At 41.4% G+C, this 12,000-nt stretch overlaps 1 protein-coding gene across 1 annotated transcript in view; it reads right to left on the reverse strand.

Moving 5' to 3' along the window:
* Positions 1 to 361: 361 nt before the first annotated feature.
* The window catches only part of MCCC1 (methylcrotonoyl-CoA carboxylase 1), a 58,896-nt gene continuing 47,257 nt past the window's right edge, over positions 362 to 12,000 (reverse strand). Inside the window, exons 15-19 of the mRNA XM_028505050.2 lie at positions 7,985 to 8,034; positions 4,445 to 4,582; positions 3,044 to 3,151; positions 1,405 to 1,476; positions 362 to 693 (exon numbers count right to left, since the gene is read on the reverse strand). Of these exons, the coding sequence (XP_028360851.1) occupies positions 565 to 693; positions 1,405 to 1,476; positions 3,044 to 3,151; positions 4,445 to 4,582; positions 7,985 to 8,034 (497 nt within the window). The 3' untranslated portion in view covers positions 362 to 564. The remainder of the gene's footprint in view (positions 694 to 1,404; positions 1,477 to 3,043; positions 3,152 to 4,444; positions 4,583 to 7,984; positions 8,035 to 12,000) is intronic.

Below are 12,000 nucleotides of genomic sequence, written 5' to 3' on the forward strand. Positions count from 1 at the left end.
ATGTGCTGGGCCATGGTGCAAGACTGTGTATGTACTTGTACAACTCTAGAAAGTGCAATGAGGCAGAGGCAGGCCAGACAGACACTCCCTGATCACAAAGACAAGAATAGCACCCAGGCCTGTAAACTCCCTGATAAGCTGGCAAAAACAAAACTTTGGCTGAGTTTAGCTCTATGTCATCTGTCTCTGAAACATGTGACTGTCATCTTTACCATGATTGTGACAGGAAAATGATTCATTTTGTTGAAGGACCTTTCCTCTTTCACTCATTCTTCTCTGGTAAAGTTGCTGCCCAAATTCACTGCAGAAAGTCTGAGGCACAAATGAGCCACATTGCTTCCAATAAAAAAGGTTAACTCGATTTTATTCGTATGAAATATTTGAAGATAATTTATTATTTGTGACCCAAGTGCGTGATTCTCACATGTGAAAGGGTTTAACGTAATCGTACAGTCATCCAGTAAAACTGCTCTTCCTGAGACCCCAGGAGAAGCAGGGAGGCACTTCCTCTTGTCGCTACAGATACTGAAGATACTTTTCATTGGCCATTTCTCTGATGGGAGTTTATTCGCCTTCCTTTGTGTCAGATTCCTCTTGTTCAAACTCGACCAAAGGGGCGTGTCTGTTCACCTGAGACCCTTCTTTGTAGAACACTTTCTTGATCGTGCCGTCCTTGGGGGCCCGTATGGTGTGCTGCAGAGATACAAGTCGCAGCACGCAGGGTTGTGAGTCAGTGAGGACCAGGCACAGGGCAAGTCGAGATCGTCAGACACAAGGGAAACATGAAGCCAATTGTTTCGATGTTCTTCACATCCCAGTACACAGAGAAAATAACATTCTCATGGTGTGCTCGGGGGCTGACACACCTGTTAGCCATTCAAGGCTGAAGTTCCCAAACTTCACAGTGGAATCTTACCTGGGAAGTTTTTAAAAACAACTGACCCTTGGGCCCTACTCTGGGAGGTCCCGGTTCAACTGGTGTGGGGAAGTAGTTTCTAAAAGGCTCCCGGGAGACTGTAATATGTGGCCAGGTCTGAGAACTACTGGCCTACAATTTCCAACCACCTAAAAACCTAAACAGCTAATTTGGTAGGACTGAAGCTTTCACTTTGATACTGATAGTTGGTACCCTCGGGCTGGCCTTGGAAAAGACCCATAGCTAATAGTCAGTTGGGTTACTGCCTGAAGGTAAGCTACTGATAACTTCAGAATCAAATGACAAGTGATAAAATGACAAAGTTAAAGAGTAAGAAAAATGGTTTGTTTTTTCTTCTGCAGTTAATGCTTCATCAGTCCATGGCTCTCAATATTGAAAATGGTGCTAACTCACTACACAAGGGAAAAGAACAAGTAGGTCTGATATCTCCCAAAGTTACGTGGCGACTGAACTCACGCTGCACTTACCTCCATTTTCATGGCGATCATAACCAGTAGAGAATCTCCGGCTTTTACTTTGTCTCCGGCTTTTACAAACACCTAGAGATGCAGAGTGACAGGTTAATACTTGAAAATGCAGGGGCCCTTTGTGGTCTACAGAGCTGATATACAAATGTACAAATCAGAAGTATAAGTCTGTGGTTGTCTTGTCTGCCAAAGACACCAATGCATAAATCACAGAAACCTTCCGGTCAGCCTGGCATTGCTGGCACCGTGGTCAGCGGGAAGCACCACTTGGCTCCCCACCCCCTCCCCAAGCGATCTAGTTTTCCTGGAATCAGATGACTAGGTCTTACATATCTTGAGACCCTTTTGTGTCTTCATGAATGTACAGACAAGACATAGCGCCACCAAGGAAGAACTATACTTAGATGCCTTCACCATAGTCAGAGCGGAGGGCCTGGCCTGCTTCCCTAGTTTCTAGGTTGTCCAGGACAGGGTTTCAAGTCCTCATGGCCCAGTGTAATAAATGTATAGACAGTCTTCATGTGAAACCATTATACTTGCTGGCAACCCCAGGGAAATAGCTCTATTTCCCTTTTTACATGTATAAATGAACTCATATATCCCATGTGGTCCCACTGTTTTTTTCTTTGTTTGTTTTTTGCTTTGGTTAACACAGTTATTTATCGAGGAGTGTCTGGAAACATCACACAGTAGAGTTAGGCTCTAAAGTCGATGTGTAGAACCAAAATTGTGAAAAATGAGAAACAGCCTTGAAAGTCCCCCAAGTGACTCAATGCTGGGTGACACTTTCGTGGCAGATGAAATCAGTGGTCTGGGTTTAGGGCCAGTTCTGGGGAAAACATGCATCTTTAATCAAACGTAAGCCCCTGCTGCACACGCTACGCAGAAATGCCCACCTCATGGGAGGCCTGTGGGGACTGAGAGTGAGTGAGTGAGTGAGTGGCAGATCCAAGTCTCCAGCTCGTACTGCCTCTGAGGCAGACATTTCTGGGGGGAATGGTTGGCGCAATTGCTCAAACTATTTAAATGGTTTTCTTCTTTTTTCTTTTTTGAAGGGGGGTCCCAAGAATATACAGTTGAATTTTTATGACTTGAGTGCATTTGAGGGGACTCTACTGTATGCAAGTTTATAAAGGAGGCTGCTCTATTACCACGGGAGGGTATGTCAGTAGTAGGGATCTCAACTCTGAATACAGACCGCACTCAGCATCGAGCCATGCCATCCTTCGCCAACACCAGCCTTTCGGAGTCTATCACTGATGGGATTACGTGCATCAGAGGAAATGTCATTATTTCATGATAAATTGTTTGCTGTTAAACATAACACTAAAAAACAGCCCTTTGGATGCTTGGTGAATATTCTATTTTAATTGTAAAAAGACAACTTAAATTATTTGTACTTTTATGGAAATCCCCAATTTAAAAAATAACAGTGTTTATCATAAATTAAGTAAATGGGTATTTTCACTGAAGACTATAATATAGACCTTGAATCTATCATAGAGTCTCTTGGTTTCTTGAAATGAATGCTTTCCAATGAACCAGATTTAGAGAGAGAGAAAGAACACATATGGCAAAGCGCAACAAAGACGTTTATCGGGCCTTATTGGACATCATCCCGCACACATCGCTCGGTTACCTTCTCGATGGTCCCCGCCATGGGAGCCAAGGTGCCTCCCTGAGTCCCTTCCGAGCTCACTGACGACAAGTATTTGGGGACTGGGATGCCGAACTGAACAGCTCCTTCCTGTGCACACCAGAAACGAAATCAAGATCTCGTGCTTGTAACTTTCCTAATAGACTGAGGTAATGACTGTTTCCAAGCTGTCTGTCACATGTTAGTCATCTTTAATAGCAGGTTCTAATCTAGCTTTATGACCTTGAGCGAGTTACTAAACCCCTCTCGTTTAGGTTTCCTGTTACACAGGAGGAATGGCAGACGTGCCTCCAAGGGAATTAAAGAAATTAATTTATATGACTGTTGGTACAAGAGAGCCACTGCCTGGAAGCCATTTTTAGTAGCACCTCCACTGTCAAGTGCTTAGTCTAAGTCAGGAATTGGTAACAGGAGTATAAATACATATTCATACATTATACAGCTTATAAATACATATATATTATATAGAGAGTCATTCATTGTCACAATAACCTCAGGAGGCAGGTGTTATTATTATTCCTGTTTATAGATAGGGGGAACTGAGGCCCAGAGAGTTTAACTTGCCCAAGGTCACACAACTGCTCAGTGGTAAGACCAGAATTTGAATCAAAGCAGCTTCGTATTCCAGAACTTATGCTCTTCACCACTCCTCACACTGGCTCGACCAGCATGTTGTTCCAGCACACCGACTGTGGAAAGGAATGCCTGGTAAAGTGAGATCATCCTGGACTCGACCCATGGTAGTCTAATTACCTGAATGCTATGGGCATCTCATCCCTAAGGACTGGGATCTGTAAGGTGGTTCCCAAATGTGACAAGATTCTGAAAAAGCTTCAGTATATTTCATAATCCATTCTCTTCCTTCTGCCCGTGTAGAACACTAAGGCCTTTGACGAACTCCCAAACATTCCACGCAAAGCCTGTCTCTGCGATCTACCAGGAGAACACCACTAACGCACCCCTCTTCTTCCCTCGCACTCCGCACACAAGGGACACCTGGTCCAGACTCCTCTCCCAGCGGTCACCTCCTCCCAAATCCCCATGATTCCAGTACCAGGGGGACGGTGGTTGGGGCAACTGTGAAGGCACCAAATCCCTGAGAGCACAGTCCCACTGAGCAGGGAGATACTCTTTGATGAGAAGGGTGTCAGGACATGTTTCAGGATTAAAGGAGCAAAATGGGTAAGTACTATCCATGAGAATCCACGTGAACAAAAGAACAGAAGAAGGCAGGACTGAGGCAAAGACACAGAGAGGGAAACACAGAGAAAAGTCATAGCAGTGACTGAAGGCGAGGGGTCTTTCTAGTCTCTTTGCCTCTGGTCAAGTAATTTTCTCCCAACGCCCAACCCCCAACAGTGTTATTACAAGAAGAGACCTTACCACAGAAAATAGGTAAATTGTGTTTTCCAGGAAAGTGAGCTTAGTTTTACTAGTAACTCCATTAATAGAACATCTCAGGTGAGTGCAGTCTCCCTCACTAAGAAGGTCACCAAGGACTTGGAAAGTTTTATCTTCGATCTCAAAAAAGAAAAAACAGAAAAGATCCTTAAGATAAATGAACAACCTTCATAATTAATAAAATCAGAATTAGTTCTTTATTATAATAGTTTCAAAAGTTAACAGGTAAAATGTTTTTTAAAAAAGTCATGTAGAAACTTTCCCCCTACGATTCATAAACAAAATACTCTAGACAGAAGCAGTAGTAAGACGATTCAAAGAAAAACAGTTATATAACATATTCATAGCACTCATGATGCTATAAAAGTTCACGTGTGAATAGTAATAAATGTAATATGGACAAATCAAATTAAGCAAAATTATTAGCATTTAGTTGAGTATATATTACACGTTTGTATTCATTTCTGAGTAGCCAAAGTCAAGCTTAGTTTTACTGTGCCCAAGTCAGTAACGAAAAGAGCCAGAACCATGTAATTGGATGGTATTTCTTTTATCTCACCAGCATGCAGGTCCAACTTATGGTTTCAGTTATGATTTAAGAAGACACATTAGCTGGAGATTGACCACAATGTCCTCACTCTGAGAGAGAGTGCCAAAGAACAGACTTCACACTTAATCTTCCAAGACAGCTAGCAAAAGGACGTGAAACCTTTCTGTCTTAAAGAATGTTTTCTTATGTATACACTCAAACAAAATTTCCCTTATACACAGAAAATCAATTTAAATCTTCTCTCTCTCTTTTTCATCTCAATTCCTATACTGTTAGTGTCAGAGTCCTGTGGCCATTCTTTTCAAGTATGTTACATAGGCTAAGATAAAACAGATCACACTGCAGGTATTCATACATTGCTTTCATCTATCCTAAATTAAATATGACATTTTACTCTGCTTTGGAACCTACTCAAACAGCCCTTTGAAAGGCTGTGAAATTACCAGGACATAAAGTTTAGATTGGGAACAGTTTGGTTAAAGGTTTCCAATGGCATGTCCTAAGTTTGCGCGTGTAGTTACATGAGGGGGTTACAACAAACCTGCCAATTTACCATTTGTCAAGGGACAAAAAGGGTCCCCAAACCAATGTTATGTGAATTTATTATTTAACATTTTAAATGCTTATGAAGTACTCAGTTTTGGTATAATGAATGACACAAAGTCCCCCCAGATAGCTGGAGGTCACTGACGTTACTTTTAAAAGGGAACGGAGAGTCCCAGGGACGTGAAGCGCAGCTCAGGGAAGGTAGTCAGTAACACTGCAATGCCTGTGTGTGGTGCCAGGCGGGCACTGGCCTCACTGGGGTGATCACCTTGTAAGTTATACAGATGTCTAATCACTGTATTGGACACCTAAAACTCATATAGTATTGTATGTCAACCATAATTGAAAAATTTTTTTTTTAAAAAAAGGAAAAACAAACCAGAGGTACCAATAACTCTCATATACTAAAGGAGAGAGACGTCCCATAATTTTTCTGAATCTCAGAGAAAGAAAACCAATGTGTCTCAGAGTGCTGGGCAATCTAAAGCTTATCATTGATAAATCCATTTTTGCAGGATTTGAAGTCTCTTAGCTCTTATTAAAAATGATTTATTCTGTTCTCTGAATTTGTACCTTACTATAGGAATTTGGTTGAGTTTGCACATTGTTTTTTTACCCTTTCAGCATTCCACTTTGCCAGTAAAATGGATTTCTTTCAATTGGGGGCTAGCATAAAATTTTTGACTGAAGATTCTCCAAGGATGACCTGTGGATCCACTGAGGTCCTTTCAGGGAGTCCACAAAATCAAACTATTTCATGATAATACTAATGTTGTATGTTCTTTTTAACCCACATTCCCTCACAAGTACACAGTAGGGTTTGCTAGAGACCACAGGACATGTGATAATGTTATCACTTTCTGGTAGCAATGGAATGTGTGCTTGTGTAATCTCAGGTTTAAACTTGTCTCAATTTATCCTACAACCTAACAACAAAAAAGCCAATCCGATTTTTTAAAACACGAGCAAAGGACTTCAATAAACATTTCTCCAAAGAAGATATACAAATAGCCAATTAGCTCAACATCATTAGCCATCAGGGAAATGCAAATCAAAACCATAATGAAATACTACTTCACAGCCATTAGGATGGCTTTTATAACAAAGAAGAAAAAAAAACAAAATAAATGTTGGCAAGGATGTGGAGAAATTGGAACCTTTGTGCACTGTTGTTGGGAATATTAAATCATGTAGCCACTATGGAAAACAGTATGGTAATTCCTCAAAAAATTAAAAATAGCCCTGGCCAGATGGCTCCCTTGCTTGGAGCGTAGTCCTGTGCACTAAAAGGTTGCAGGTTTGATCCTGGACAGGGCACATAACCTAAGTTGTGGGTTTGATCCCTGTTTGGGGGTTGTAGGGGCGGTAGCTGATTGATGTTTCTCTCACATATTGATGTTTCTCTCTCTCCCCCCATCCCCTCTATCTCTCTCTAAAATCAACATATACTTAGATGAGGATTAAAAAAATTAAAAACATATTTATGATTTGGCAATTCTGCTTCTGGATATATGCCCGAAAGAATTGAAAACAGGCTCTCAAAGAGATACTTGTCCACCTATGTTCATAGTATTATTTGCAACAGTGAATAGATGGATGCAGCCCAAGTATCCATCAACAGATAAATGAATAGATAAAGTGTAGTTTGTACATACAGTAAAATGTTATTCAGCCCTTAAAAGGAAGGAAATTTGGACACATGATATAACATGGAAGAACGTTAAAGACATTATGCTAAGTGAAATAAGCCAGTCACAAAAAGACAAATGCTGAATGATTTCTCTTATATGAGGTTCCTAGCAGTCAAATTCATAGAGACACAAAGTAGGGTGGTAGCTGCCAGCGGCTGGGGGTAGGGAGGAGTGTGGTGCTCTCGTTTGATGGGTGTTGCATTTCAGTTTCGCAAGAGGAGCAAAGTTCTGTGGGCGGATGGTGGCGCTGGCAGCACAACAATGTGAATGTAATGCCACTAAACTGTACACTTAAAAGTGGTTAAAATGGTAAACTGTGTTACTTATATTAAAAAAATACACTAAAATAATAGATGTAATGAGCACAAACAAAAGCTCTTTAGGGAGCATTTGTGATGTTTAAGAACGTGGGGCGGTCCTGAGACTAAAAGGTTCGAGAACTGCTGCTTTACACACGAATATGTCCACACACTCTAGGGGCCTGACAGGTGTCTGACTCGAAGCCATTATTTTTTGCCAAGTTTGGAATCACATCCAAACTGAGTAAACAATCAGAAATTGTACAGGCGGTCATTTCCCCAAGTCAGTCTGAAATAAAAGCACATGACATTCTCCTGACTACAGAGGTAATATTCAATGGCTCAAGAGAAACTGGGAGTGTGAAAGTCAACAACACTCAGTCTGAGAGAGATCAGATTCAGATGTGAACAGCAGACAAAAACCAGCAAGGCTTACCTGCATGCTGTATGACCCATCGTGGTTATACGTCACAGCTATGGCTACATCTTTGGGGGAAAATAATTAAACAAAATTAGAAGACCTTCATTTATTCAGTAACTGAGATTTCAAAAATCTGACTTTCAACCTAAAGGTAACTATCAGTAACATCAATATCTCTTAACTCCCTGGCAATAAAGATAAAAAAAAAAAAAACCCATTAGGCAGGTTTCAATAAAGGTAAATTTCAAACTTTTTCAGAAATGGAGTTTTAGCTTTTTAAGGTTGCAGGCTACTTTAGATATATTTCTCTCTATAAGAAAGGCTGCAGCATGATATAGAAAATGCAGTTAGTTGGGAAAAAGAAGCTCTGGTTTGAGACCCTAATCTGCCACCTGTGTGGCATGATTACCTCTGTGATCCTGACTAGGTCATTTAAAATCTCTGACTCTTGATTTTCTGATCCATTCAACCCATTAAACGGATATGAGACGCAGCAATATTACATCAATGTGAAAGTACTTTATAAACTGCAACAGACTTATACAAATATCCCATTCAACATATTCATATTCTTACGTGACTATAGAATTGGTTGAAGACGATCCTGGGAGATGGAAATCAAAATCCTGGGCGGTAGAGAATGCAGACCAAAGTCGTTTCATCCCGTGCTGACACTTCACCCATCGTTTTGGTGCCACCAGCTCAAATCTGTTCCCAGCCCTGACCTTCCTTCTCCAGAACTCCGATTAGTCATTCTCAGCTAGATGTTCCATCCACACAGTGGGTCCGACAAAGCACCTCCCGCCTCCACCTGCTTCCCTCCCAACCTGTGGGCTCCATGACTGGCCAGGTTACTCGCCTTGTGATCCAGGTCTAAAACCTGTCATTCTCACCATCTCCTTTGATTTCCACCTCCAAGAGCCACCACACAGGCACTACATTCTTCCCTTTGAATACCTGTCCTACTCAATTCTTCCTTTCCATTGCCCTACCCTGGTTCAGACAGACGGCCTCAGGCCTGGCCAGCTCTGAGGAGGTCCTGCCAGGGCTTCCTGCAGCCTGTGCCAACCCTTCCAGCGGATGCTTCCTAGAACCTGCCTATCCCATTCAAAGTACCGGTACTTGGTTTTGTATTGAGAGTATCAAACTCTGACTTACTTCCCACCATTCTCATCACATAGCCCTGTGTCCCACCAAATAGGAAAACGGGCCAATTAATATTCTCCATATGTGTCTCCACCCTTCCCCTCACTGTGCCTCTTGCTCAGGCCCCTCCAGCTGAAACCTCACCCCTCGCTCACATCGTGCTCACTGGGTAAGAGCCTGTCTGGGTGGAATGAATCCTCTCTCCTCCGTACATTTCTGCACGGAGAATTACATGTAAATCACTTCTGCATTTAAACACCATTTGGATTCTCCACTCATCCAGTGTATTATACAGTGTTTTTTCTCCTTATTGGTTTTTTTTTAAATTGCAAAAATAAAGATGTTTACAAGGCCTGAACATCCTCTCTGTTGCCCAGATATAAGTATTGTTCAACACTTGAACATGTGAATCCTTTCAGACCTTTCAAAATACATATTCGAGTTTGTCTTTTCCTTTTATAAAAGTAGGACATTGTTATACATGTTGTTCTGCAACCAACTTTATTGCAATTAACATGCGACACACATATCTACTTGTTCTTTCAATAGTGGCAAGGGGATGGCTTAATGACAACGATGATGATGATGACAGCTAATGTCTGTTCACTGCTTGCTGTATGCCATTCAATGAGCTAAGTGCTCTGCATGTGTTGTTTCATTTAATATCTGCAACAACACAAGGAAGCAATGACCACGACCATGCCCGTGTACGGCTGAAGACACCTGATGCTTACACAGAACATGCGACTCACTCAAGAGCCACAGAACACATGGGGGCCAGAATTCAAACCCATGCCGTCTGAGTCCAGGGCCTGCATTATTAACCACTATGCCATCCATCTTCCCAACAAACATGCTCCTCCTTTGCCAAGTGGTAAACTCCTTAAGAGTAAAATACAGGGACAAAGACATCTTTATTCTCTTCTTCACATTATTGAGAATATCTATTTCTTCAAGGACATTGTATTGAATGTATAAATGAACAAAACTTCTCCACCATCTATCTTGTCAATATGTTTAACCCATTTTAAGAGAAAATACATCCAATTACCCCAGGTCAGTTTTCTTTCAATTTATGAAATATGAAAAGAATTTAAGTGACATAAATGCCAATAGAATCATAGTAAAGACACTGCCAGAAAAGGTCTAAATTCTTTTATATGTTATAGGGTACCCCAACTTGTTCCTCCTTCCCCCAGATAGCTCCTGACCCCCACAATAGAATCTTGAGCATTTTCTTGTAGATTTAACAAGGTTTGAAAGTTTAGCATGATGCAGTGTTAGGTAAGCACATGTACCCTAAAGTGTGAGTTCAAACTCTGGCTCTACCAATTACTTTTTGTGTGATTTTAAAGAAATTATAATTCTTGCTAAGCCTTTTATAAAGGTTTTATAAAGGTGACACCAATAACAACACCAATTTCATTGGCCTGTTCTGAAAATGCAAAGGAAATAATTCATGGAAAGCACTTACCACGATATCTGACATATACCAAACAATAAATCTCGGCTACTACATTATTATTGAGGGCAGGACAGGGTTCTGTGAGACATGGCCACTGGTAACATAGAGAGCATCTTTCAAGTCTTGACTTTTTAAAGCACTTGGTCGCTCTCCCTGAGATCATTAAGAGCTGGCTTGACTTGAGATTCATGAACGCTTCTGGACCCTGAGGGTTCTCGTTTGGGGCACTCTCTTACTCGACTGCAGACTGCTGATTAGCACAGCATTTCTGAAAGCTGTTGCATTCTGACCTGGATTATTGTCGAAAAATACTGCCAAGAGGAAGTAGTAAACAGTGATCATGTTGGCTTTTCAACTGTATATTTATTTTTTAAATTAAAAAAAAAATCCCAAGAAATGCAACATAATTCAAAACACTGCTTGGCACCTCAGTGGAGATCCAGGCCAAATGATACAGTCAGCTCCTCTGAATTATAGTCACACAGGCTGTTCTGTTTAATTTAGGTTGAAGAGGCCACTAAAATTTTATTTCTGCTGATATCTGTATTCAGCATATTTAATCTACAGTAAGATACTTTTGCATTTTGGGTTTTTTTAAGGATAAAATGAATAAATACACCAACATAAAATGGATAGATTAACTGTTTGCAGAATGCTACTGCTACAAGAGATGCTCGCAAACTTTCTTTCCAAGTAGTCAGTGCACTTAAGGGAACGACCATCTAGGCTCAGGATGACAAGGTATCTAAAGAGCTATAACCCAACTGACTTGTGTGAACAAAGAATTTGTTGAGAAGTGAGTGGACGCCTACACAGAATCGAGGTAAAGAGGAAGGTCCTGTGATGAGCTGGCAGGAAGACTCTGTTCTACATGGTAGGCATGTTTTTATAACGGAGCTGTCACAGTTCACTGATACCTCAGCTTCAGGGTTACCCGGGCCTCCCAGCTCTGACTCTGCACCCCTCTGGCTTCCCATGCAAACTGTACTGTAGCAGTGGGAGACAGCCCCCAGCGCTCACATGATTCTGGTCCCTCTGGTTCACAGGTCCAGCCAAAAGTTTACAAATTCCTATGCCTTAGGTATCACTTATAATAATAAATCAGCCCATACCCTGAGCCTACTCAAATTAGCCTGCAATAAAAATTCAACTTGCCACTGGGAAAGTGGTGGGAATAGCAGAGGAATCAGGGTCAGAAAGATGAGGTGTCAATCTCGGCTCTGCCACTTCGTAGTCTTGAGTAAGTTACTGCACCTGCTGTGCCTGTTCCATCAGTCACACATGGGTGTAACGGCGACTCCCTCTTATCAAGTTGTGAAGATAAAAATTACAGGTGATAAGGCACTTAATAAATTACAGCTCTTTAGTAACCCACTTCCACCTGAAATATGGCCTGAGTAGTGGGTAATCTTCCCTCCTT

This window comes from Phyllostomus discolor, chromosome 2 (genome assembly GCF_004126475.2).
Source record: "Phyllostomus discolor isolate MPI-MPIP mPhyDis1 chromosome 2, mPhyDis1.pri.v3, whole genome shotgun sequence".
NCBI lineage: Eukaryota > Metazoa > Chordata > Mammalia > Chiroptera > Phyllostomidae > Phyllostomus > Phyllostomus discolor.